Raw genomic sequence first — 27,001 nt, 5'->3', positions numbered from 1 at the left:
GAAGCATCAGTTATTAACACCTATGAAATACTGGAACAGTGGCTGCCAAACTGCTGTCAAGATCACTATTTTGTTATCTTGAAACTAAAAAAGTATTTTGTGGGGGCGCCTGGGTGGCTCAGTCGTTAAGCGTCTGCCTTCGGCTCAGGTCGTGATCCCGGGGTCCTGGGATCGAGCCCCACATCGGGCTCCCTGCTCGGCAAGAAGCCTGCTTCTCCCTCTCCCATTCCCCCTGCTTGTGTTCCCTCTCTCGCTGTCTCTCTGTCAAATAGATAAATAAATAAAGCTTACCTGTATAACCTAAATCGTCTTCTTTAATCATTTTTTTAAACAGCAGGAATTCGTTTAAGCTTGCAATTAAGTATACACATACAAATCCATCCGAAAATTTGCAATATTCTCCCTTTTTGTGAACAAAACACTTTTGTGCACAAAATATATATATATATTTTTTAAATATGTTAACACTACACGAAGTGGACAGTTTCCTTTCAGAGAACTACAAAATGAGGCAGAAGGGAGGAAGGTTTTATAGGGTAAAGGATAAAGAACAAGAAAAAATGGAAACTATCTGACTGGGTGGGGCCACAGAGTCAACCTTCTTTCCGGTGAGAAGGCCAAGAGCTGGCCTGGCCATTTTGGGGACTGGTTGACGGGACACACTGCCTTTCTGGTCACATGGAGCATTTTTACAGGGGCACACAAGTTATCTAAGTTTCAGTTTGATGACATAGCACACCGGGAAGGAGTGGTTCCATCTTGGGCCTAGAAAGTTACATCAACACTTTTATGGGGCACATTTTTTAAGATTTTACTTATTTGACAGAGAGAGAATGCACAAGCAGGGGGAGGGGGAGAGCCAGGCAGAGGGAGTGGGAGAAGCAGACTCCCCAATGAGCAGGGAGTCCGACTCGGGGCTCCATCCCAGGACCTTGGGTTCATGACCTGAGCTGAAGGCAGACGCTCAACCCACTGAGCCACCCAGGCGCCTAAAGGGCACATTTTAAAAATTTAAATATTGGACCAAACCTTATTCTAATCCCATATATGCATTATCTCGTTTAATTCTTATAATATTCGGAGGCAGTACCATTATCATTCTTGGTTTGCAGTTGAAGAAATGGAGCTACAAAGTGACTGAGCCACTGGAGGGCTGGCTTCCCGTGGAAGTGGGATCCCAGAGCCCGTACTCAACCCAGGTCCAATAAATGCGCAGCTTCCCACCCCGCCTCCAAAGCCCACTTCCACTTCCTCAAGCAATTGGTCTCTTCCAATTCCTCCCACCCTTGAATCCTCTGTCCAACCACCTACCCTCCCCTTCGGAAGGAGAACACCTCAAGGGCAGGTCTTATTCAGCTGAGTGACTTAAACTAAGCCTCAGGGAGCAAAGGATTCCTTCAATAGTTTTAAGTTGAATAAATAAATAAAGATGGGATTTTTTAAAAAGAAAAAAAAAGCAAAATAAAATGTAGCAAAATAATAATAATAATAATAAACCCTGACTTGGGGGCCTGTCCCAGGCAAAGGGAAACTAAAGTCTTAGTAACACTTAGAGCTACTACAGGAGGAATAAGAAACTTCCCATCTAAAACTTTAAATCAGATTTTAAAAAAACATTCACACTAAAGTTTTAAAGCATGCTTTGTTCCAGGTTCTTTGTTCAGGGAAAACAATTTAATGAGTTTTTAGCTCAACAAAGGTGGGACTGGGATTGATTTTGGGAGTTAATAGTGAAATGGGAAACTGTTCTGGATAAGTAAGTTCAGAGGACTGAAAGCTGGGAGTTTAAAAAATAAATAAGTAAGTAAAAAAAGCAAATTCTCCTGAAAGGAAAAGAGCAAAAAAGTAACAAATTAAACTAGGATGGGCAGGCAGAGCTGGGGCGGGGGTATGAAGACTGGCTGACAGGTTTTATGACAGTTGCTTGTGCCCGACTCCAGTCATCATGCCCAAAACTACAGAACGACCACCTCATATAAGGGGTCCTTTGGGAGTGGACAACAGGGGACAAAGGAATGCAGAAAAGGGTGGCCCTTACAAGACTGAAAAGCAGAGGTGAAGATCCCTAGAGAAGCATGAAATCTGAGAAAGAGGTACCAAGGGAGTGGCCAGCACTGTAAATGGTAGAGTGCTGTGTGCCCACCAAGCAGGTGGTGAGGGCCCAGGTCTTTCCGATTCAATGCATAATGCTGGAGGACCAGTCAAGCACCACGGACCGTGCCCCAGTGTTACTGATCACCCCCACAGCGAGAGAATGCCTGTCCCATGCAGTGCAGTCACTCCCATGCCACACATCGTGATGCAACACCAACAACCAGGATTTGTGGTTGACAAACCACTTTAAAACTGAGTGCAAGCTGGCCCAGAAGCAGAAAAGAAACAGCGAGGAGGAAGAGAAGAAAGCATTGCATGTCATCTTGGGCCTAACTAGTCCAAATATGAGCTGGTAATGAGACAGAGAACCTGAAGGGACCTCATGAAAAAATTTGCTCGTTTTCCTGCTTCTATTCTTGCTAGGACCTGCACCCTCTCCCTACACACAGCTTATGGTACTGATGATAACCTCATAAAGGTCAAACAGTTAATGATTTCTTTGGAATCATCCAGCACAACAGATAACATCTAAGGGGCTGTCATGGAAGGTTTTCTAAGACCACAGCCTCCAGACCCCTTGACACCAAGACCCCTGGCTCCAGGGCATAGAGACCAGTTCCTGGATGCCTGAGAGGGCACATACACCAGACCTCCGTCCTCAATAAAACCCCCAGGCCGCAAGCAAAGACAAGACTCTCCTTTCTGAGTCTCCCAGACACTCTGTCTGTATCTGCCCTCTCTCTGTATCTTCAATAAACTCTGCTCTCACTTCCTCTGGGCTCGCGCTTGATTTCCATCCTGCACAAAGTCAAGGACCCTCAGACCCTGCCAGCCTGCATCAGTAAATTACCCAACAGGAAACAGTAAACTCTGCCCATTAAACCAAGGGATCACGGTCAGTGTAGGATGACTGACTCCCACAGCTGCCTCTATTCCAAGTGTAAGTTCCTAGACATCTGAGGATGTTTGCCTCATAAATCAAACAGCCACCAATGTACTGGCCACTCGGTTTCAACCCCTGAGTCTACTGTCAAGTCTCTCCATCTTCCGCTCACCATATTATTCCAAGCAGCATATACACGAAAGTGAACGCTCCACCAGACATACTAATTTTAGAACTCAATTTAAAACTTTCCCACTTTCTCTACCTGCCAAATGAAAAGGACAACAAAGCAGCTACCACAGCTCTTCTCTAAGAATTGGCACAAAGGTGACATACATTCTTTTGAGACAAGAATTTTCTAAGTCTTTTTTTTTTTTTTTTTTTATGCAAAGCCAGAAGATACCTGGCGCCTCTGAAAATGACCAGACTCCCGCAGCAGAGCGGCTCCGCCAAGCAAGACAGCAATGTCTGGCTTGAAATAAAGTTTGAAACTCCGTCCCCTCCTCAAGTATATCACTGGATTCCACTGCTTTGCAAACTCAAATCAAAATGATAAAATCTTCAGATAAATTTAAACCTAACCAAAGCCAGGGGTAACTGCTATAGTGATAATAACCAAAACTATTATTATCGTAATAATAAAAACTATTATTTAGTTCCACATATTTTATGCAAAATATTGGCCAGATCCAGTTTATGTGACCTTTTAAGAGCAACTACTACTACTTTGTGTAAAAAGCAACATGGGATGAATCTGTATCAAAAAGAAAAAAGACAGGGGCGCCTGGGTGGCTCAGTCGTTAAGCGTCTGCCTTCGGCTCAGGTCATGATCCCAGGGTCCTGGGATCGAGCCCCGCATCGGGCTCCCTGCTCAGCAGGAGGCCTGCTTCTCCCTCTCCCCTCCCCCTGCTTGTGTTCCTGCTCTCACTATCTCTCTCTCTGTCAAATAAATAACTAAAATCTTAAAAAAAAAAAAAAAAAAAAAGGAAAGAAAAAAGACAAAAGGAAGGAAGGAAGGAAAAAAGCAAGCAAACAAGCAGGTAGGCACTTTAATAGGGATCATGTCCTAACATACAGCTGCCTTGCCTTGCATAACACTTCAACTGTCAAGAACAAAGCTTTACAAATTGATCCTGCAACTTCTTTTTGCCTTTCACTGGCCAGTAACTATGAAACAGATTTCCAAAACATGTTTATAATCAGGTCTATATAACCAAAGGCAAACTAGAGCAGAACCAGGATTTCAGAACGATTCTATCTTCTTAATTTAACTTCTAGAAACACCACTTCCCACCCTGCAATGGGTTCCTGGCTTCTGCCACTTAGAACATCTCGCGCCGCCTAACAGCAGTTCCAGCTACGGCACAGCCAACCATCTGTGGCTGTCTTTCACAATCCTGGCCATTAAGGAAATGCAATGTTTCAATGCTTTTTGGCCTGGCTAGATTCCTCTAGACATAAGCTAAGTGCACGCATTTTTTATTCTCCAGGGTTTGAGCTCCAGCAGTGTTTGTAACATGACATTCAAAACCTAAAACTGACCTTCACTGGGAGATTTGAACTGGCATTCTGAGACAACCTAACAGAATTATCTAAGCTGGGGGGAAAAAAAATTCTTCCATAAGGCTCTTAAATGCATTTCCTCTACAAAACTAACATCACTGCAATCAACTATTAACAACAAATATCACACACTGGCCTGCAACTAGGATCAGATGGGTGAGGCACTCACCTTGGGGAAAACAACTGAAGAGGAAAACAAAAAACCAAACTCCAGTAATCAAGATAATTAATATTTTAGTGCCATATTTTAAAGTATCAAAATTAGTGCAAAAAAAAATCCACCATGAAAATCAATCCAACTCATTTATACAACTCACTCTCACCCATTTCAATCCTGCCTCAATCTGTCAGGTCTGGTCTTTATTTAAAAATTTTTTATTTTGGAGTGCCTGGGTGGCTCAGTCATTAAGCGTCTGCCTTCGGCTCAGGTCATGATCCCAGGGTCCTGGGATCGAGCCCCACATCGGGCTCCCTGCTCAGCGGGAAGCCTGCTTCTCCCTCTCCCACTCCCCCTGCTTGTGTTCCCTCTCTCGCTGTCTCTCTCTCTGTCAAATAAATAAAATCTTTAAAAAAAAAAAAAAATTTTTATTTTCTTCCTTTTATTGCATTAAACTACCACTTCTCTTACTTACTGAATTTTTGGGGCACCCCCTTAAATTTTTCACTCGAGGACAGTGCTTCACTCACCTCACCATAGCTTCAGTCCTGCCAACACGTATTAACTTAATACTCACGAGGAAATCCTGTGAGGTAGCCCCACCATTACTCTCATTTATAAATGAGTAAACACAAAAAGTTAGCTACTTTGTCCAAGATTGTGGAGCAAGGGTCGCCAAGTCAGATTCCAAACCCAGCCAGCTGTGTAGCTCAGAGCCCACACTCTTAAAGACAAACACCACCTCTCAGGGTTTTGCATCAACAAAGGCATTTGGCATAAAATCATATAGTCCTAGGATTTTAGGAAATAAATAATATATGAAAACTATTCAAATAAACTATAATTAATGACAACCTGGGCAAATTTAGTTATGATTTGTTCATCACATTTATCGATGTCCTACAATATTTAGGCTAAGTGGTTGTTCCACCAAACTCCCAGAATTTTTCTAATTTGTCCCTAATACTTTAAGCCATCCTAATCCTCAGAATGAACCAAGGGGGAGACAGAAGATCAGACCCCTCACTCAAAGGACATGAGTACAGATTTGAGTAGCCTAGAGCAGCTGGTGTCTATGCTTAGGTTCGGAAATAGCCTCACATACTGTGGGCTTTACAAGGCTAATTGAGCTACAGTGGGCATCGCAGGACGATGTTCAGAAATACTCCCGAATAATGTGTTCATTTAGTAAGAGAGTAGAATTTAGAAGTACAGCCATGACAGCTACAATGGTCCTACCGTATTTGGCCAGTTGTAGTGATGGAGGTCATCACAGTTTAAAAGGGTCACAATGAAACCAGGCTGAAAAGAACCTAGAAAAGTTATCATGGGAAGAATGGTTGAGGGAACGAGGGCTATTCTTTTGAGGGTGGTGAAAAAGACAACCTCAGTCAGGGAAGTGGCGCCTAGCAACTATTTTCAATTATCTGCAGAGTTAGTGGATTTAATGTGTGTGACACCAAAAGACTGAAGTTGGACAAGTGGACGACAGTTTATGGATGGCAGTTTCAAGGACTGGCTTTCATCTCAGTATAAAGAAAAAAATCTTCCAACAATTAGACCTGTCCAGCAATGAAAAAGCTTGCCTCCAGAGGAGGTGAGTTGGCTGTCAGCTGCTGTAGAAGGGACCCAGCACAGAATGGCCACTTGGACAGAAGGACTCAAATCCCTTCCAATTCTAAGACATTAAGAAATGGAACAAATAATTAAACTTAACATGTTCATTGTTATGCATAGTGTTTAGTTCCTAAAAACCCTAGAAAACTAAAACAAAACTCTGAGCTCAACGGGAAGGTCTTGCACTTTCATTGTATTCCAAGCTAGATTCTTGATTTTTTTTAAAACTAAGCCACCGAAATAACACAAGTTAAAAATCAATCTCCCTCATGGAAAAACTAAATGGTGTCCTGAGACAGTATTTATAGTTACCATTTAAGAAAATTAGGAAGCTGTATTCATATACGCAATCAATATTTTATCATTCTCCCACAAACTATATCGGCTATTCTTACCAATATCTACAGAAATCCTGCAGAAGAAAAAATACAGAAGCAGTTGAATTAGAATTTAGGAAAACAAAGCAAACCAAAAGTTGAATCAAATGCATCAGCAGCACCCAGGTGTGCCCAATGATGACAGAATTTCTAAAAATCAATTTTGGGAGTCTTCCAAAAGAGGTACACACATAACTTTAGTGTAAGTAAGTATTTTTGTTTGGGCAAGAATGGGAACAAGACAAGTTAAAAAAAAATAGGAGGACACAATTAATAGTTTAAAAACAGTGAGTTTTGGGGGCGCCTGGGTGGCTCAGTCAGCTGGGCATCTGCCTTTGGCTCGGGTCATGATCCCACAGTCTCAGGATCGAGCCCCATATGTCAGGCTCCCTGCTCAGGGGGGAGTCTGCTTCTCCCTCTGCCCCTCACCCCACTTGTGCTCTCTCTCTCCCACTCTCTCAAGTAAATAAAATCTTTTAAATAAAATAAAAACTGAGTCTTTTAAAAACTCACTGTAGCTTCTTGTAGCTTCTGCTGCGTGGTTGAGTGGGTACACGTACACACACATACATGTACACACACACACATACACACCCTATATATTGCCTAAATCCCACTGGATTATACTAGTGATTCCATTCAAAGCACCACATTTACTGAGGAAGATTTTCAATGAAATCAAAGTATTATGACTCCAGGGAAGAAGGAAACAAACCAGAGAACCTTCCTACTTGCCAGACATTTTACACAGATGACCCCTTCTGATCCTCCCAATAGCCCTGTGAAGTGGGGGTTCTTACAAAGGAGCCAATCAAGTTAATTAACTTCCCCCAAAGTCGACCAAGCCAGTAAGAGGTGGAGCCACAGGTATGACTGACTCCAAAGCCCAACTTTATTTCCTCTGCCTCACAGCCAACTGCTGGTGCCGATCACTTACTATGCCAAAACCCACTAGAGAACTTCCACCTGGAACTTCCTGCAGGTATGTTAAACTTGTCATCATCCCCAACCCTGGACTGCCCTCCTTCGTTAACCCTTCGAAGGGTTGCCTTTGGCTCTGCCCTTCCCACCATTCGCACGTACAATCAATCCTATTAGGTGCTCCTGTCACGACCTCAGCTTCTCCCAAATCCCCCCGTTTCCATTACTTTTACCCTATACCTGATCTAAACTGTTGTGACACCATCTTAGGTATGCTCCACTTTCTCTCCACTATGATCCACACCACACTTCGATATGAAAAACAACAATCGTGCCACTAAAGGAGTTTGAGGAAGGCACCAACTCCCCACCACCTTCTTATTTATAAACTCAATCTGGAATTACACGTAAGCCCCAAAGGACAATTCTAATTCCCATGCCTATATAATTCTTCCACCTCTAGGTTTCAATCAAAACACCCTTAATTTTAATCGCCTCCTCTCAGAGATGATCCCTCCAACAATAACACCCTGCTCCCACTTTTCTACCTGCCAGTACTTCTGCCCATCCTTCAAGGCTCGGTTCTAATGCCATCTCACCCTCAGCTTTCACTGATTTGTTTATCCAGAAGTATATCAAACAACTATTAAGCATTAACTGTATTTGAGACATTGAAGATACAAAAAGAATTCAGTAACTTCATAACAAGTAACTTCAGTGTTCCTATTTTAAAAAAAAAATGCATTCTTTTTTTAATAGCACTCAGTATAATCTGCTTTATAAAACAATTAACTGGGTGTATGTTTTACCTTATCAATTCCTTAAAGGTAGAGACCACTTTTTATTCCTATTAACAGGATGCTATTGGAATACACTGATTCAACAAGTATTTACTGAAGTTAAAAGTCTGTTTTTCCTACTTTCACTCTAGAACCTTCCAATCCAGTTTTTTTTTTTTTTTTTAAGATTTTATTTACTTGACAGAGAGAGACACAGTGAGAGAGGGAACACAAGCAGGGGGAGTGGGAGAGGGAGAAGCAGGCTTCCCGCAGAGCAGGGAGCCCGATGCGATCCCAGGACCCTGGGATCATGACCTGAGCCAAAGGCAGACGCTTAATGACTGAGCCACCCAGGTGCCCCTCCTATCCAGTTTCTAAATAGCCTGAATGATCTATTTAAATGTGAATCAGAGTGTCAGTCCCATATTTAAAAACAAGGGCTTTACCTTGGATGAGGCAATGACACCAAAAACCCCAAGCAACAAAGGGAAAAAAAACAAAACAGATAAACTGGACTTCATCAAATTTAAAAACTTGTGTGCTTTTTATTTTTTTGAAGATTTTATTTATTTATTTATTTGACAGAGAAAGACACAGCAAGAGAGGGAACACAAGCAGAGGGAGTGGAAGAAGCAGGCTCCCCACTGAGCAGGGAGCCCAATGCAGGGCTTGATCCCAGGACCCTGGGATCATGACCTGAGCCGTAGGTGGATGCTTAACGACTGAGCCACCCAGGCGCTCCAAAACTTGTGTGCTTCTAAGGATAACATCAAGAAAGGTAAAAAGACAACCCAGATAATGGAAGAAAATGTCTGCAAATCATTATCTAATTAAGGGACCTGTATCCAGAATAAAGAACTTAACAATGAAGGAACAAATGAGCCCACCTGCAAATGGGCAAAAGATCTGAACATTCTCCAAAGAAGATATACAAATGGTCAAGAGCACATGAGATGTTTACTATCATTAGTCCTTAGGGAGATGTAAATCAAAATCACAATGAGATACCACTTCACACCCACAAGGGTGGTGAAAATCGAAAAGACATAATGTAAAGACACGGGAACCCTCATTCACTGTTCGAATATAAAACGGTTGAGCTGCTTTGGACGACTGCTGGCAGTTCCTCGAGATGTGAGACATGGTGTTACCTTGTGATTCAGAAACTCCACTCCTAGCTATGTATCTATACCCGAGAGAGAGAAAAACATATATGCACACAAAAACTTGTATACTTGGGGCGCCTGGGGGGCTCAGTTGGTTGGGCGACTGCCTTCGGCTCAGGTCATGATCCTGGAGTCCCAGGATCGAGTCCCGAATCCGGCTCCCTGCTCGGCGGGGAGTCTGCTTCTCCCTCTGACTCTCCCCTCTCTCATGTGCTCACTCTCTCTCTCAAATAAATAAATAAAATCTTAAAAAAAAAAAAAACTTTCATACTAATGTTCATAGCAGTTAACAACCCAAGTGTCCATCAACTAATGAAGAAACAAAATGTGGTATATCCATATAATAGGATATTATCTGGCGATAAAAAGAAATGAAGTAGATACATAACTACACAGCTGAACACAGTTTAATCTTGAAAACGTGCTTAGTGAAAGAAGCCAGATACAAAGTCACATCTTGTATGAGCCCATTTACATGAAATATCCAGAGAAGGCAAATCCATACAAACAGAAAGTAAATTAGTGATGACCAGGGGCTGGGGTGGGGGGTAGAAGGGAGCCACTACTAATGGGTGCAGGGTTTCTTTCTGGGGTAATGAAAATGTTCTCCAATTAGACAGTGGTGTGATGATTGCAGGATTCTGTAAGTATACAAAAAACCACTGGTTTATATGCTTTATAAGGAGAAATGTTCCTGTATACAAGTTATCTCTCAGTAGAGCTGTTATACATAAAAACTAGTAACAATAACAACAAAACCCCAGTCACTTCTCATCCAGTTGCCCCGGAAGCCCAAACTCCTGATCATGCCTCAAGGCCTATGCAACCCTTGCAATCTCCCTTCTACCATCTCCTCCTCGCTCACAGTGCTCCAGAAACACCTGCCTCCTGTCCTCCATGAAAAAGGCTCACCCCTTCATGAGGTCTCTCCATGTGCCATTCTGTCTGCCCCCAAATCTTCACACACCTGGCTCCTACCCCTTCTCAGGGCTCAGCTTAAATATCATCTCCTCAGAGAGGCCTTCTCCGACCTCACAGGCTAAAGTGGTCTTCCCAGTCACTCTTCATCACTGCACTACCGTAATTTTTTGGTAGTACTTATACAGGATATAAGGCATAACGTATATAAGGTTACCTTGATTATCTTTCCCTTGTTTATAGTACATCTCCCCTCCTGCCTTAATAGGCTATCAAAACATTTGTTGAGCTGAACCGACATAAAGGAGTTTACTATTCAGGTGCTGAGAGACTGTAACTGATGTTACAAAATAGATCACCTGACAGGGAGGTGATAATGAATGCTGTATTAGAGGTATAGACGGGTATAAGAGAAATTTCAGGGAAGAAAACGATATGTAGCTGCAACAGCTGTGGAAAATCTTCATGGAAGCAATGAGATTGAAAACAGAGATTAGGGCACCTGGGTGGCTCAGTCGTTAAGCGTCTGCCTTCGGCTCAGGTCATGATCCCAGGGTTCTGGGATCAAGTCCCACATCGGGCTCCCTGCTCGGCGGGAAGCCTGCTTCTCCCTCTCCCACTCCCCCTGCTCGTGTTCCCTCTCTCGCTGTCTCTCTGTCAAATAAATAAATAAAATCTTAAAAAAAAAAGAAAACTGAGAGATTAAGGGAAGTGTGAAAGGCATTCCAGGAGAAAGGCACACCTAAACAATACCCTCCCCACCTTGTCCATGACCTCAACTCTTCACCCACACACACATCCCACCATGACTCACGGGAACATCATGTGAAACCTAGAATTTGAACCCAAGTCGGTAAGTGCCTCAAGGGTACTTCTGCATGCCTCCTCATACCTAATGCAGGCATAGAAACACCTGCCAAATGACTAATGAAACAGCAGGTTCAGGTATTATTCCAGAAGTCTTAACAATTACAATGAAAGGCAATTTCTACCTCCTCACAATTGCATCAAGTTTCTATTTTAGACCTTTTGGAGTTCTTTTGGGGGGAGGGAGGAAGTCAGTGTTTCCTTATTTAGATTTTAAATAAAAATGTTTTGAGGAACAGAACAACAAACCACATACCTCTAGCCTACCCTTAAAGAACCTTCTGAATCTCGGTGTACTTGTGGACAGCTAGCTGCAATCTGCTGACCCAGCGTGCCGTTTATAAGGCAGGAAGGGGGTGTTTCACCAGGTACTGGAGTACCTACATAACCTAATGGGAACTTTAACCCTACCTATGGAGTCCCAAGTTTGAATACTAGCTTTTCTATTTAACCAGCTATTTGACTTAAGGCTAGTAAAGCAACCTCTCTGAGGCCATTTCTTCATTTGTAAAATGATGGAGTAACAAGGGCTCTGTGGATCTGTGTGTAAACTAGAGGGCAATGTAGTGGGCGAATCCATCCAAGAGAGCACATGCTTGACCCACTGCAAACGTTAGTTACGATGACCAAGTCACAGGAATTACAAAGTGCCAAAGTCACAGGCTGCTGGTCAATAAGCAAGTGCTGAAGAACAGAAAATAATTAATTTCTAGCCTCTTGGGAATTTGATGAGCAGGAGTGACTTTGCATTATTTCAATACTATCAGCCTCTCCGGCTAAATAAGGGATGCTTGCTGCCAGGCCTGTCGTCTAACTAGTACAAGAACTCTTGGAACTTGGACATGAGACTGTTAAAATATAACATCAGTCATCTAATTGCACTTCATGATCATGAAACTGTACAAATGAGACCTTTTGTACCATGTCTTAAAGGCCAACTTGAGAACTAAACACTAAAGTGAGGAGGGTGGGGTGGGGAGAGGCACAGAGTAATTCAAAGCCTCTACCACCTGCTCATGCTTTAAAAAAACAATCTAGTTTGCTGAAAGACAATACATGCTCAAGCTATCTGACCCACTGTAAAAGAATACTAAGAAAAACAATTTCCAAGTCCTTAAATCTTCTCACAACATGGATTACACAGAGTGTTAAAGAGCACACTAGCCTAATACAATACCATTTAACAATTTACTTGGTAGATTTCAAGGGAACTAGGCAACTCAGTATGTCCGTTATAACGGGTGGATTTGTAGTTAATAGTCTGGTACCCAATTTACTACTTTCATGATCAGGTGCCATCACTTGAGTTCTAGGAAGTTTGAACCAGAAGTTTAAAAGTTTCATTAACTATGATGTGGCTATATGCGTGTGTATCTTAAAGGTAAGCCCAAGCAATGAAAGCTGGAAAAGGTAATATGGAGAAGGTATAAAAACCCTTTCCTTTGACAGTATAATAAGAGGTGAATAAAGACTAAAATGATACCATAAAAGATGTGATCAAGCCACAAAAGCAATGATCTCTTGTGGACCACAAACAAGCTCTAGAAGACGTTCAGTTATGTGGTGGCAATGACCATCCCATCTCTTCACCTGGTAGTCAGACTCATCTGTCAAAACTCAGCTCAGCAGTCATCTCTAGAAAGCCTTCCTTAATCCCACCACCTCCTCAGTGCTGGGTTGGCCACACTTCCCCATGTGCTACAGGACCTACACAGGCACATCTTTCAGTCTCCATTACTTTCTCCTGGTTTGCCTGCCTCTACCTAACAACTCAGAAGCTCCTTCAGGAAATAGACCTAGTCTCACTTCTTTGTATTCCACAAGCCAACACTGCTTGGCACTTACACATCTGTTGAAAAGACCTATTTACTAGGATGTTCAGGGATGCATGCTTTGTATACCAAAAGACTGTAAATAGGGGCGCCTGGGTGGCTCAGATGGTTAAGCGTCTGCCTTCAGCTCAGGTCATAATCCCAAGGTCCTGGGATCGAGCCCCACATCGGGCTCCTAGCTCAGCGAGGAGCCTGCTTCTCCCTCTCCCTCTACTGTTCCCCCTGCTTGTGCTCTCTCACTGTCAAATAAATAAATAAAATCTTAAAAAAAAAAAAGACTGTAAGTAACCTAAATACTATCAACAGAAGACTAGTTAAATCAGCAGTTCTCTAAGTGTGGTCCAAGGACCCCAAGGGTCCACGAACACCCACTCTTTCAGGGGTGAGTTCCCTCTTTCTCTAACTACACATCTGTGTGAAGCCAAATATTCTTTCAATACTTTAACCAAAACAACATAGCATATGAACTGAATTAAGAAGCAGATATAAGAATCCAGCTTTCAGAACACCTGGGCGGCTCAGTCAATTGAGCAACCGACTCTTGGTTTCAGCTCAGGTTGTGATCTCAGGTTGTGAGATCGAGCCCCATGTGGGGGCTCACGCTCAATGGGGAGTCTGCTTTAGATTCTCTCCCTCCCCCTCGCTCACACTCTCTCTCTCAAAATAAAGCTTAAAAAAAAAATCCAGCTTTCTTTTACAAAGCAAGACATTGAAGAGATTTCTGAATATGTGAAAACAACATTACTCTTCTCAGATTTTGTTTTGGAAAAGTTATTTTTCATACAAATATGCTAATAAGTAATGGGCTTATTATTGTAACTTTCAATGAATTCATAAATATTTTTTAAATTTCTCAGTTTTAACTTCTAATATAGTTAATATCTGTAAGTATAACCCATATCAAAGGCTCTATGGAGTTCTCAATGAGTTTTAAATGTGAGACCAAAATGTCTAGAGAATAGCTGGTTAGAAAAACTATGGTACAGCTGTACAATAAGAGTATGTGGCAATTTTCCAAAAGAATGAGGTACACTGATACCTGCTAGTAGAAACCAACATCTAAGCTATACTGCTAAGACGTGAAAAACAAAGTATAAATTTGTACCTTTTAAAAAAGAGGCTACTGCTTTGCCTATATATACTATATATATGCATGCAAATTCTCTGGATGAACATCCAGGAAAAGTAACTAGTAGGTATCCCTGTACAGAGTAACTGGGGAAAGAGGGTCAAGGAAGGGGAAGAGACTTTCCACACCATTCCTAGTGTATTAATTTGAGAATTTTACCCTCGGGGCGCCTGGATGGCTCAGTCAGTTAAGCGTCTGACTCGATCTCAGCTCAAGTCATGGTCTCAGGGTCTTGGGATCCAGCTCCACGTTGGACTCAATGCTCAGCGGGACATCTGCTTGAGGATTCTCTCCCTCCCCCTCTATTCCTCCCCCCGCCCTGCCAGCTTGTGTGCGCGCACTCTCTCAAATAAATAAATCTTTAGAAAAAAAGAAAATTTTACCATCTACATGTATTACCTTCGTGAAAAATCAAAGATGGGTAAAAATTATACTGAAATGGCACAGGGGCATTAAACTCACATTAAAGAACAGACTGTAACGGCACTGGAAAATATTAAATGATGTGCTGTAAAAGTAAAGCAAGCAATTTTCAAAACAGTAATACATAGTATCTTTTTTTTTTTTTTTTTTTTTTTGAGACAGCGTAGAGGAGACGGGGGAGAGGAAGAGAGAAAATCTTAAGCAGGCTGCACTCTCAGTGCAGAGCCAACACGGGGCTCAATCTCATGACCCTGAGATCATGACCTAAGCCGAATCAAGAGTCAGGCGCTTAACCGACTGAGCCACCCAGGCGCCCCATTAGTATATTCTGGAAAATCAGCCTGGGAGGATATACTGTATATAAAAGTATTAACAGTATTTTTTCCTTCCAGTTAGTGGAATTACAAGTGTTTGTCTTATTTATTTTTCTTGGTTTTCTAAACCTCTGATAACTTACATATGCTATTTTTATAATCAGAAAAACAAGGAAAAGAGTTTAAATACATATGTATCAATGTATGCATATCTATGTCTATACTTAGACATAAAACATTTAATAAGCAAAAAAAGTACATGAACAAATTAGAATCTATTATCAACTTTTATACCAAGACTTTGGATATTTGTAAGCTAAGTTTAAAATTCCCTTCTTCTGGGCGCCTGGGTGGCTCAGTTGGTTAAGTGACTGCCTTCGGCTCAGGTCATGATCCTGGAGTCCTGGGATCGAGTCCCACATCGGGCTCCCTGCTCAGCGGGGGGTCTGCTTCCCCCTCTGCCCTCTTCCCTCTCGGGCTCTCTGTCTCTCATTCTCTCTCTCTCAAATAAATAAATAAAATCTTTAAAAAAAATAAAATAAAATAAAATAAAATTCCCTTCTTCTTCTACAGTTTAAAAACTACTCCGGTACGGTCGTTTTATTTCTAGTAATCTATTCCATGGAAAGTATATTTGTCCCATGATTTACCTACAGTGACGTTCGTAAGATCATTACTAAACAGCAAGTAACCCAATGTTTCACACCAGATTGGTTAGGCATGCTCCAGTTCAACCCTTAAGGCAAATTCACCTAAGGTGCTCAGGCCAAAATTCTAGGACTGATTGTGGACTGCTTTCTCTCCATCACCCCTCACAACCAACTCATTCTGTCCAGTCGACCTGGCCTTCATACGCATCCTAAAGCTCTTCATTTCTCTCTACCTTCTCTCTACCACTACTGCCCAACCCAAGCCATGGTCCACTCTCCTCACCTATACTGGTCTTACTGGTACCACTCTTGCTTAACTGGAGTCACTTCACACAGCATCCCAAAGGTCAACTTTTAGAAAGTAAATCCATTCATGTCAGTATCCTAATTAAAACCTTCAATAGCTTTCCAGTGCCCTTAAAATAAAATCCAATCCAATTCACATTTTCCAAATTTTCTACAAGGCAGAACTCCAATCTAGGCTAGAAAAAGCTCCTTTTTGATGACCACACTGGGGGCACCCGGGTGGCTTAGTTGGTTAGGTGTCTGCCTTTGGCTCAGGCCATGATCTCAGAGTCCTGGGATCAAGCCCCAGGGGAGTCTGCTTCTCCTTCTCCCCCTCCCCCATCATGCTCCTGCACTCTCTCCTCTCAAATAAATAATCTTTAAAAAAAAAAAAAAAGACCACACTGGAAGAATGCTCAGATTCAGCTGTGCATGTGGCCGAAGCAGACATACTGTTAGGGGACACCTTATTCAAGTCACAAATAGTTCCTGGGGCGCCTGGGTGGCTCAGTCAGTTAAGCGGCTGCCTTTGGCTCAGGTTCTGATCCCAGGGTCCTGGGATGGAGCCCCCAAGTCCAGTCGGGCTCCCTGCCCAGCGGGAGTCTGTTTCTCCCTCTGCCCCTCTTCCCTGCTCATGCTCTCAAATAAATAAAATCTCAAAAAAAAAAAAGTCACAAATAGTTCTCTTCCAACACCCATGAAAACCCTCAGACAAAGAAACCAGAAAAAGTAAGATGTTGTAGAGTGGACCTGTGGAATCAAGAGATGCCCCAAACTGGTCAGACCCTTTGATGTGGTTTTGGAATGTAAGCGAGGTTTGGGGGGGTGAGGTCTGGATCGGAAGACCAAGAAAGGAGTCGTCTTTGGTGCAAAATGGTGGTTTATTAAAGCACTGGGACAGGACCTGTGGGCAGAAAGAGCTGCTGCACCTGGACCTTGAGGAGTGGGGATTCTATACTCTCAGGAGTTGGGGGAAGTAAGGAAAAGGGAGGTTTCAAAAGAACTTTCATATGCTAAAGAGGACCCACCTACAAGACACCTACAAGATACCAGAGGCCATGCCATTGTCAAGTTAAGGTTGTTTTCCCCTCTAGCAAGGTATTAACATGAAGACAGCTAGGAGATTCCTGGAAGAATGTCACACATGTCCCACCCAGGAGTGGGGGGGGTGGGGGGCAGGTTGCAGGGTGTCAGGTTATGCTTTGTCTTCAGCCAGCCTTCTGCTCCCTCATCACCTTGACCTGGGCTATACCCAGGGTCTTACCAAGCTAGGAAAAAAAAAAAAAAAGAACAGAGACTATTCTAGAAATCCTATAAGCCAAGACACTCTATAATCTACACAAAGGTTAACTATTAAAAGTTGTTTTAGATACCTTGTTCAACTCTGTCAAGTCTCTCGAATACAACCTTTCTAGCTCCAAGGCTCAGAAGTTATCACTCTTACATAAGAAAAGACACACATTTATACTTAAAGAATACAAAAACAAAAACAAAAACAAAAACCTGAGCCCTCTGAACTAGGTCATCTTTTCAGAGAAAAGAGGCTCAGGCCATAGTCTAATTTGAAATGCTGGTCCCATCTGCAAACCCCAGCAAGAGCTGCAGTTAATATTAATTAAGAGCAGAAACAGGTTTGTTCTTGAACATCCTTTCTCCCAATCAAGTCCAGGATGCTTCCAAATGGAAATCTGCCAATTTTCCTGCACTTGAGACAGTAGATCCAGTACAGAATAATGTGATTTTTTTTTTTAAATGTCACTATTTGTCCAACCCTTAAAGCAGGATTCTCACATCCTTTCAGAGGGAGGTTTCAGTCACCATCACTCAACAGACGAGATAAGTTTTAATAGGACTCACTACTAAGTGCCAGCCGTGTGTGTGCATGCACATGCTTATACACATGTATGCACACACACAGAAAAGCTAATAGTCCTTAGGACAGAGTGTAGGACCCCCTCCTGGCAATCTATGAGAACTCTCCCTTCTATTTACTCATGCAAAGTACTAAAGAAAACCAAAGAGAACCAAAGATTTGGTTTCTGATTTGGTCTTCATTTTTTTTTTTTTTAAGATTTTATTTATTTGAGGGCACCTGGGTGGCTCAGTCGGTTGAGCGACTGTCTTTGGCTTGGGTCATGATCCCGGAGTCCCAGAATCGAGTCCCATGTCCGGCTCCCTGCTCGGCGGGAAGCCTGCCTCTTCCTCTGACCTTCCCCCACTTCTCATGCTCTCTCTCTCTCTCTCAAATAAATAAAAATCTTAAAAAAAAAAAAAAAGATTTTATTTATTTGAGAGAGAGCAAGCAAGCACAGAGGGAGAGTGAGGGGGAGAAGCAGACTCCCCGCTGAGCAGGGAGCCCGATGTGGGGCTTGATCCCAGGACCCTGGGATCACGACCTGAGCCAAAGGCAGACACTGAACCGACTGAGCCACCCAGGCGCCTGGGTGTGGGTCTTCATATAAAGTCTTTGATTAAATCTCAGCCTGCACTGCTCCAGGCAGATGAGGCAGTGCCAATGGGTGACAGCTATCTTGAGGCTAATCTGATCCATAGTAAACACAAACTTTTACCATAAATCGAGGCTAATTAAACAGAATGGACTCAATTACTGGAGGTTATCTGACTTCTGAGTAGCAGACAGAATTCGTGACCCATGCCTCCAACATAGACTTGAACTCTTTTTATGCACAAGGTACTTCGCCATCCATATCCCTGACCCTGAAGTCTCTTCATCGGGAACTGGAACATGGTGAAGGTAGAAGGGACAACAAGGGGCACATGATTATCTTAAATAGTGCTACAACCCCCAGTACCTTGAACACTGTCTGACACATAACAGGTACTCAGTAAGTATCTACCGGATGAATCAGACATTTGCTGCACTGCATGTGAGAGCATCAACAAGTTATGTGCAGAGTAAAGAAATGAATTCTGCCAGGGCAGACGAGGGAAGGCTTCCCAGAAGCAGTGAGGAGCCCTTTCCAGGATGAGCAGCTTTTCATTTTCAGCAGGCAGTGGCTGCAAGAAAGCCATGTGGACAGGAGTATGCCAGAAGCAAGGCTGGAGGAGATGGCCTGAGATACTTTCCAACTCAAATTCCCACCAACATTTTATCTCCTGGGGTTTTGTCATGCTTCATCATCTCCTTCAAACCTTCAACTTTAATAAAGGGGGTACATACAGAGGGGCTGCTGTGTTTCTCTACCAGAAAATTAGCTAAAAGCAAACAGAAGGTAACAGAAAAATAAATACTGTGGAATGTTTTCTTATTTACCAGGCACTGAGCCTGTAAGACTCTTCGAACCTTCTGTGAGAAAATCTGAGAACACCCTCCAAGTCCACCAGAAACAAGCCACTTTGAAAACAAATTGCTGCCCTCCATTTTTCTTCTCTTTCACTGATAAACAGTTTTTAAATTGGTTTATGCAAAAACTACTTGGTTCCCAAGAGAAAAAGAAAATCTAAACACTTCATAGTCACAGTCTTACAGCAGGGAGAAACTCTGGGAGAAAATGAAGGCACGTGAAAGAGAACAGAAACTAAAATCCAAAAACCAGGGAAAGTTTAAAAAAAAAAGTGAGAGTAAGGGAAAACAGCAACTGGAAAGTTTTCAAAACCTCTATGAAAGTTCGGAAGTAAGCTGCTTCCCATCACATTCTCTTTAAAAATGGAAAGGGCACTAATCCAGTTTGGGACGGACAGGGTGCAGTCCCTCATGCCAGAATGAAACCAGTCCCCCGAGTCAGGTATAGAGAATGCTAAGAAATGGGCTCAAAGCCACCGCACCCTTTCCTCCCATCACCAAACCTCCTGGCTCCCTACCTCAGAGAAACCAGAGCCAATTACAGCCCCTCTCACACAGCTCTTCCCCCAAACTGCATTCCGAAACAAAAAGAATAAAATGCAGCTAAATGTGGTATTAAAATTAAAACAGACCCAATTGAGGTGAGAGAAAATTCAAGGTGCAACCGGGTACACAGAACTTTTCCTTCTGAGAGATGGGGGGGCGGGGGGGGGAGGAGGCCGAGTCTTTTTGAGAATCAAAATAAAATCTTGCTTTTGCAATAGCTGAAGAGATAATGAATAAAACTCTGCCTTGGAGAGGTTTCTTAATTCCTAGCTTTTACGCTGTTTTTCAGCACGGTCCTCCGCCCACCTCTGCAAACTGATCTGTGCTTCTGTAATGAAGATCTCCGGATAATTAGCCCACCGATGGGCAAATAACCACCCTGGAGACCGCTGAGGGCAGCAGCGAAGGTAAAGCACCCCGTTTGCAATAACAAGTTTTCATGAAGGAGTTGCTAATTATGAGCATATATATGCATCCCAGAAGGGTTATGTACCAGCAGCGCAAACTGCCACCTCGCGCCTTTTAATGCCAATTCATCGGGAACTGGGGTGGACGTGGGGCGGAAGGAGAGGGGTGAAGAGCCCTACTGAAAGAGTAAGCGATCAGGCGATCTGCATCCCCAAATCCACGACGCCAGCCAAGGGAGGCTTTCTCAAGAAGCCATTTCCAGGGAAGCTGGATTTAAAATGTAATTTATCAGATCGAGTCTCCTACTACGGAGTCTCCTAACGGCCAGGCCCCGGCTTGGGAAGGAGGGCCAGGGAAGGAGGGGGAGTTCGTGGTGAGAGTTTACCTTAGAAGGCGGCCGCGGACAGACAGGCCTTTCAAAGCCACCGGGGCTCTGCCCCAAGGCCCGGGGCGGCGCGGAGGGGCAGGAATAGCGCACGGCTGCGAGCCCTGCGGTGCCACTGGTTCCCCAGCGCGCAGTGGGACCCGACTCCCACAGGTAGGCGGCGAGAGCAGGGGGCGCCCCAGTTCCCTGGGGGCGCGAGGGAGGTGTGGGCAGAGAGGGCTTTGCCTTAAAGAAGCAGGGCGAGAGGGAAGCTCGGGGTTTTTCGGCTGTCTGGGTGGTTACCCTTAGCTGGATGGTTACCGGCTCTTCCCCAAGACAGGAGGAGCCCGGGCGGAGAGAGGAGTCCCATGCACCTCCCACCCTCCTCCCTGCGAGCCTCGGCCTCCTCCAGGAGCGCGGTTAAGCCGCACGGCCGCGGGCCACCGTTTGCATGCTCCCAGGCACGTAGGAGCCTGCACGACCGCACGCGGGCGGGGGAAGGGCGCCCGGGGGCCGAGGAGACCCGACCCAACGCGATCCCGCTACGGCTCACCCCCGCACCCCTCACCGGTATTGGCTTTGATGTTCTCCCGCAAGAAGTGGCCGCTGGAGAGATGCTGGAGGCCAAAGCTCTGAGCGATCCTCTGGCACACGGTGCCTTTGCCCGAGCCGGGCGGTCCAAGGATGACCGCGCGCAGGAGTTTGGAAGCCATTGCCTTCGCCAGGCAGGGAAGGGGCGGCCAAACAGGCAACCCGGACAGCAGCCTCGGAGAAGCCCCGGGAACTTTGTTGCTGCTGCTTCTGCCTCTGACACTCTCCGCTCGCGCGGGTACTCGCCGGGCGCCCCTGCAGGGGGAAGGAGTGACTTTTGAGACAACCCCTCCCTTCAGCCCCGCGCCGGGGCCGGCTCGAAGGCGGAGAAAGGCGCCACGCTACCCATCCCCGCCCTCCTCGCCCCCACGCCGCGATTCAGTACGAGTCCCGAATCCCCGGGTCGACCTCAGGGGCTCGGAGGGCCGCCCGGCCAGGCCCACCTCGGTCCCTTCCTCTTTTGCTCCCCACGGCGTTCGAGGAAGGGACCAGGCGGCCTGGCATCCCCGCGCCAGGCTCCACCGAGGGGGAAGCTGGGAGGGGCGGCGACTCCACGCGCGCGCCTCGTCGCCCCACGCACCGGGCGGCCTGGGGGCTGAGCCCCTGCCCCGGCCCTCGCACGTGGGCAGCGCTGAGTCTGCGCCGCGGCCCCTCCCCAGCGGCTGTCAATCCCCCGGAGTCGCCACCGCCCGCCGCCCGCGCGGACCGCCCAGCGCCCACCTCCGCCGAGGGTGAACCAATGCGCTCCCCGCCGCGGGGAGCCCGAGTCCGGTCGCCTCTCCACCCCAAGCAGTCAAGTAAACACACACCTCGGCTGGGACGCGGCGCTCCGCGAGGCTTCCAACCCGGATCCCGCTGGGCGGCGCCACCTCCGCCCGCCCCCACTCCGAGCCCCAGCCGGCCGCGCGGGACTCGCGCCTTACGTAAGCCGGGGAGACCGGCTCCGCGCGAGTCGCCGGCCGGCGCCCCCTCCCCTTCCCGCCGCTCCGCTCCCACCCCGCCCTCCCGGCCCACGTGCTCCCCACCACCCAGCGGGGGCTGTGGGGGCGCAGGGACACACCCTTCTCTTGCGGTCGCCTGGGGACCCCGTCTACTGTTGAGGGGAAGGAAAAATACAACTTGTTGATCGCCTACTGTGCGTCAAGTTCAGGGCTAGGCGATTTCCTTACGCAACAACCGTTCCAGATAGAGTATTCACAGATGAGGAAAGGAGGCTTGGCGTATCGCCGTTCATTCAGCAAATGTTTATTGAGCTTATACCATGTTCCAGACACTGTTTTAGGCGCTTGGCATATAGCTGTGAACCAAAGAGATGGATGGAGGTTTGAACCCTCAGCTGCCTGACTCCAAAGCCCAGGCTCCTTAGGGAAGAGGGAAGGAGGGGATGATCTCTAACCTGTGCTCAGGTTCTTAGAGCGAACTGATTTCAGGACTTCAGGGCCCAGGATGTTTGGCACTACAGTTATAACTCACCAAGTCCAAAGGGTGCTATCTCCTCCCTCCCCTCCCCTGCGTATCCCACTCCATATTCTCTTAAATCTGTTCCTACCCACCCAGCCACCCCCCACAGCCTTCATTTCCCACTCGCGCTAGTGTGATAACTGCCAGCCCTTAAGTCTCTAGCTTCCGCCGGTCCATCCTCAGTGCAGCCACCAGAGACGTTGCTAACGTGCAAATCAATTTCTGTTATTTCCCCACCTCAGATAAAAATCGTCCCTTCTTCAGGAGAAGAGCCTCCTCTAGAGTCCTGGCTGCACTGTTGGGGGGCGGGGGGCGAGTAAGAGCCTGGCAGAGTATTTCTTTCTCTCTGTCCCTGACATCCCCAGACCCTCTCCTCCAGTACCTCCTCCAAAGACAGCCAGCCAGACAACGCCTAGTCTCCATCTACCTGAGAGCACATCCAGGCCACCAACCTCAGCTCATCATTTGTTCAATAAGCTCATTCCCTTGTCTAAAATATCTCAGAGTTTGCTGTAGACATCAGGAGGTTGTTACACTGAGCCCCTTCAGCCCTCCACCTGGGAACAAAGAGGAGAGCTTCCGTGAATGTGGGGGTGACTTAAATCTCCCCTCCCTTTCCCTCCATATGCTGTGCAATATATAGTAGATACGTTGCAGTCCTCCTCAGACCTGAGCATGCATCAGAATCACTCAGAGGGCTTGTTAAAACAGATTTGCGGAGCCCCTCCCCAACAGTTTCTGAATCTGTGGGTCTGAGGTGGGCATTTTTTAAAATTTATTTGACAGAGAGAGCGAAAGAGGGAACACAAGCAGAGAGAGTGTGAGAGGGTGATCCCAGGACCCCAGGATCATGACCTGAGCCGAAGGCAGACACTTAACGGCTGAGCCACCCAGGCACCCCAAGGTGGGCATTTCTAACAAGTTCCCAGGTAACGCTGAGGCTGCCAATCTGAAAATCAGCCCTTGAAAAGTGTGGTTTCCACACTCTGAAAACCTGCAGCTCTGCTGCATTGAGCTTCATTGAACACATGGGAGATATGTGGCCTCATGGTTCATCTGCCTGCTCTGGGAACTTTGGCCCTTAACCTCTTCTTTTTCTAAAATGAGGACATTGGATTTACTATTCCCAAAGGTCCCTTTGTATCCATCAAGCATTGATTCTGTGAGTTCCCACAGGAAATAGTTCCTAGCCCTCACAAACTAGATGAACTATATCCCACCTTCCCTATCACCCAGTTCTTTTGCCTACTTTTTGGAAATGTGTTTACCAACATCACCTTATAATTTCTTGGAGCAGCATTAGTCACTCACGCGGTCGTAGGACTTAGTGCTTTAGGAGTTTAGGAGCTTATATTATAAAACAAAGAGTTGTGACGTAGGTAAACTGAATAAAGAAACCCAGCCGAGATTGGAAGGAGCCCTCCATGAACCTTCGCCATGCACAGCCAAATCAGGCTCCTACAGTCCAGCAGCTGATTGGAAGCAATAGAACTGGAAGAAATGGGTTTTGGAGTTTAACACCCCTGGGATTAAATTGCAACAGCACCATTCACCACCTCTGCAAGTCTCTTCATCTCTGTGAGCCTTGGTTTGCTGATCTGTAAAAGGGAGCTAATACTTATTTCTTAGGCTAGTAGGGAGGCTTAAATGAGCTAAGGTATATATTGGATTCAGCACAGTGCTGGGCATATAATAAGTACTCAGTGGTGAACATCATCACTATTATTAACCATGGGACAGTTATTTAGCTCCTCTGATTTCAGTTCCCTAATTGTGAGGAATAAATGAGCTAATGTGACAAAGTATTTCGCAGACTCCCTGGCCCTTGGGAGATACTCCATAAATGGTAGCTATTTTTATCACACATACACTCATTTAATCAACGTCTTCCTATTTCCTTTGCCTGGGGTTTTATTTTTTTTTATTTTTTTTTAAGATTTTATTTATTTATTTGACAGAGAGAGACACAGTGAGAGAGGGAACACAAGAAGGGGGGGTGGGAGAGGGAGAAGCAGGCTTCCCACTGAGCAGAGAGCCTGATGTGGGGCTCAATCCCAGGACCCTGGGATCATGACCTGAGCTGAAGGCAGACGCTTAATGACTGAGCCATCCAGGTGCCCCTGCCTGGGGTTTTAAATCTGTTTATAATATTTATCACAGTGTACAAAGTAATATATATTTATGTGTTTGTCTCCCCTAGAGACAAACTGTAAACTCACTCTAAGAGGAGGGGCCAAATTTTATTCATCTTTCTATCCTCAAAAATATACAGCACTTTGCCGTAGTAAGTGCTCTGTTAATGTTGGCTATTCTCCACCCCCCCCAACCACACTCGATGTCAAGCCCTGGCGTCTCTGGGCAACTTCACTGGGTGGTAATGCAAAGTCCACGTTTGATCTCACTTTACACATCCCTTACATCAGATTCTCTTACCTGGACTGCCGTGCTCCTGTTTAGTAAGCGTTCGTCATTTCCGTATCACTGTCACAGTTTTGCCATAACCTTGTACCACCTTGGTTCTTATCCACTTATCATGTTTCTTGAAATATTGACTCAGTTTGTTTAAATAATTTATTTAAAAAACTGAATGTAACTCACTAACCATAAATAAGAGGACACACTAAAATAAATATGAGAAAAATAAAAGAAGGTTACCAAATTGTAGCTGGAATCTACTAAAGTCACTCGTGTGCAGACCAGGTTGGCTCCCTCAACAGCCAGATACTTATGAAAGGCTCTTCCCACTAGGACTTCCCTCTCAGGAATCTCTACAGGTTTTAACTTACAGCTTCCCTTCCTGAACCTGCCAGTTCATCTGTCAGTATCCTGCTGCCAACCAACAGCCACATCATTGCTGTGTCCCAGGTTTTGGTCTTGCTGCCAGACCCATTTGATCTGACGCTTGGCTCGCTGTTGATCTGGCTCCCGAATGGCATTCCCACTGTTCTTCACCATGGCCACAGGCCAGCCTGCCAACTCTAGGGTCAAGTTCCAACTATCCTCACCTGCCACCACCACCTCTCTACCACAAATGTGGCTAGTCCCAAACTGGCAAGTCCCAAACGTGGCTCTCAGATCCCCAACCCAGATCATAGGCCCCACTTGTCTGAGAGATCACCAGGGACAAATCATTCTGAGGGACAAACCAAAAAGGTATCATTTAAAAGACGTGTCTTGGGTGCCTGGGTGGCTCAGTTGGTTAAGCGACTGCCTTCGGCTCAGGTCATGATCCTGGAGTCCCAGGATCGAGTCCCACATCGGGCTCCCTGCTCAGCAGGGGGTCTGCTTCTCCCTCTGCCCTCTTCCCTCTCGTGCTCTCTGTCTCTCATTCTCTCTCTCTCAAATAAATAAATAAAATCTTTAAAAAAAAAAATAAAAAATAAAAAAAATAAAAGACGTGTCTTGTTGGAGAGCTGTACAGAAGACCCAGAAGAGAAACAAAGGTCAGAAATGTGCTCACCAGTTTAAGAGAAACTGATTCAGCAAAATTCTAAGCAAGGAAGGGCAAGTTAGCACAAGGGTTAAGAGGATGGACTCCAGAGACAGATCGACAAGTTCAGTCTTCAGCTCAACTGCTTACCAGACGTGTGATGTGTTCCTTAATCTGTGCTTCATTTTCTCCACCTGAAAAATGGGAATAGGAGCAGTTTCAATCTCATAGGTTGTTGTGCCTACATGAATTAGTATATGCAGAGGCTTGGAACAACGCTTGGCGTGTGGTACGCATTATATAAGCTTAAGTTTCATTATTATTGGTTCTTCAACCCCACAAAGCGCAACGTGCTTCATGCACTAGAGGCAGGTTCTTGGAAGAATTAAGCCTTGCCAGACAAATTTATTCTACTACTAGGGCTACCCTCGTGTGATTTGTGTGTGTAATTTGTTTTCACATAGACTTTCATATATTAAAAAACAGCTGTCTTGGGGCGCCTGGATGGCTCAGTGGGTTAAGCATCTGCCTTCGGCTCAGGTCATGATCTCTGGGTCCTGGGATCCAGCCCCGTGTTGGGCTCCCAGCTCGGCAGGGAGTCTTCTTCTCCCTCTCTCACACACACTCTCTCTCTCTCTCTCTCGCAAATGAATAAATAAAATCTTTTAAAAAATAAAAATAAAAACCAGCTGTCTTGTCCCATCTGAAGCTTCTCTCTTTATTATTTTTTGAGATTTTATTTTATTTTTTATTTATTTGACAGAGACACAGCAAGAGAGGGAACACAAGCAGTGGGGAGTGGGAGAGGGAGAAGCAGACTTCCCACCGAGCAGGGAGCCCGATGTGGGGCGGGAGCCCAATGCGGGACACCATCCCAGGACCGTGGGACCATGACCTGAGCCGAAGGCAAACAATGACTGAG

The 27,001-nt window shown here is 45.2% G+C and overlaps 1 protein-coding gene across 4 annotated transcripts in view; it reads right to left on the bottom strand.

Moving 5' to 3' along the window:
- Nucleotides 1-27,001, bottom strand: part of AK4 (adenylate kinase 4) — a 110,054-nt gene that overhangs the window by 45,109 nt on the left and 37,944 nt on the right. For 2 of the 4 annotated variants that reach the window (XM_081818558.1, XM_081818560.1), the window contains exons 1-2: nt 21,998-22,083; nt 21,166-21,443 (exon numbers count right to left, since the gene is read on the bottom strand). The exons of 1 other annotated variant lie outside the window; for it this stretch is intronic. In XM_081818558.1, the coding sequence (XP_081674684.1) occupies nt 21,166-21,310 (145 nt within the window). In that variant the 5' untranslated portion in view covers nt 21,311-21,443; nt 21,998-22,083. Of the gene's footprint in view, nt 1-21,165; nt 21,444-21,631; nt 21,757-21,997; nt 22,084-27,001 lie in introns of those variants that run through there. One more of the 4 variants, XM_081818559.1, reaches the window with a different exon arrangement.

The sequence above is a fragment of the Leptonychotes weddellii genome, chromosome 4 (assembly GCF_054177405.1).
Source record: "Leptonychotes weddellii isolate Sample4059 chromosome 4, ASM5417740v2, whole genome shotgun sequence".
NCBI lineage: Eukaryota > Metazoa > Chordata > Mammalia > Carnivora > Phocidae > Leptonychotes > Leptonychotes weddellii.
This window is presented reverse-complemented; position numbering and strand designations above follow the sequence as displayed.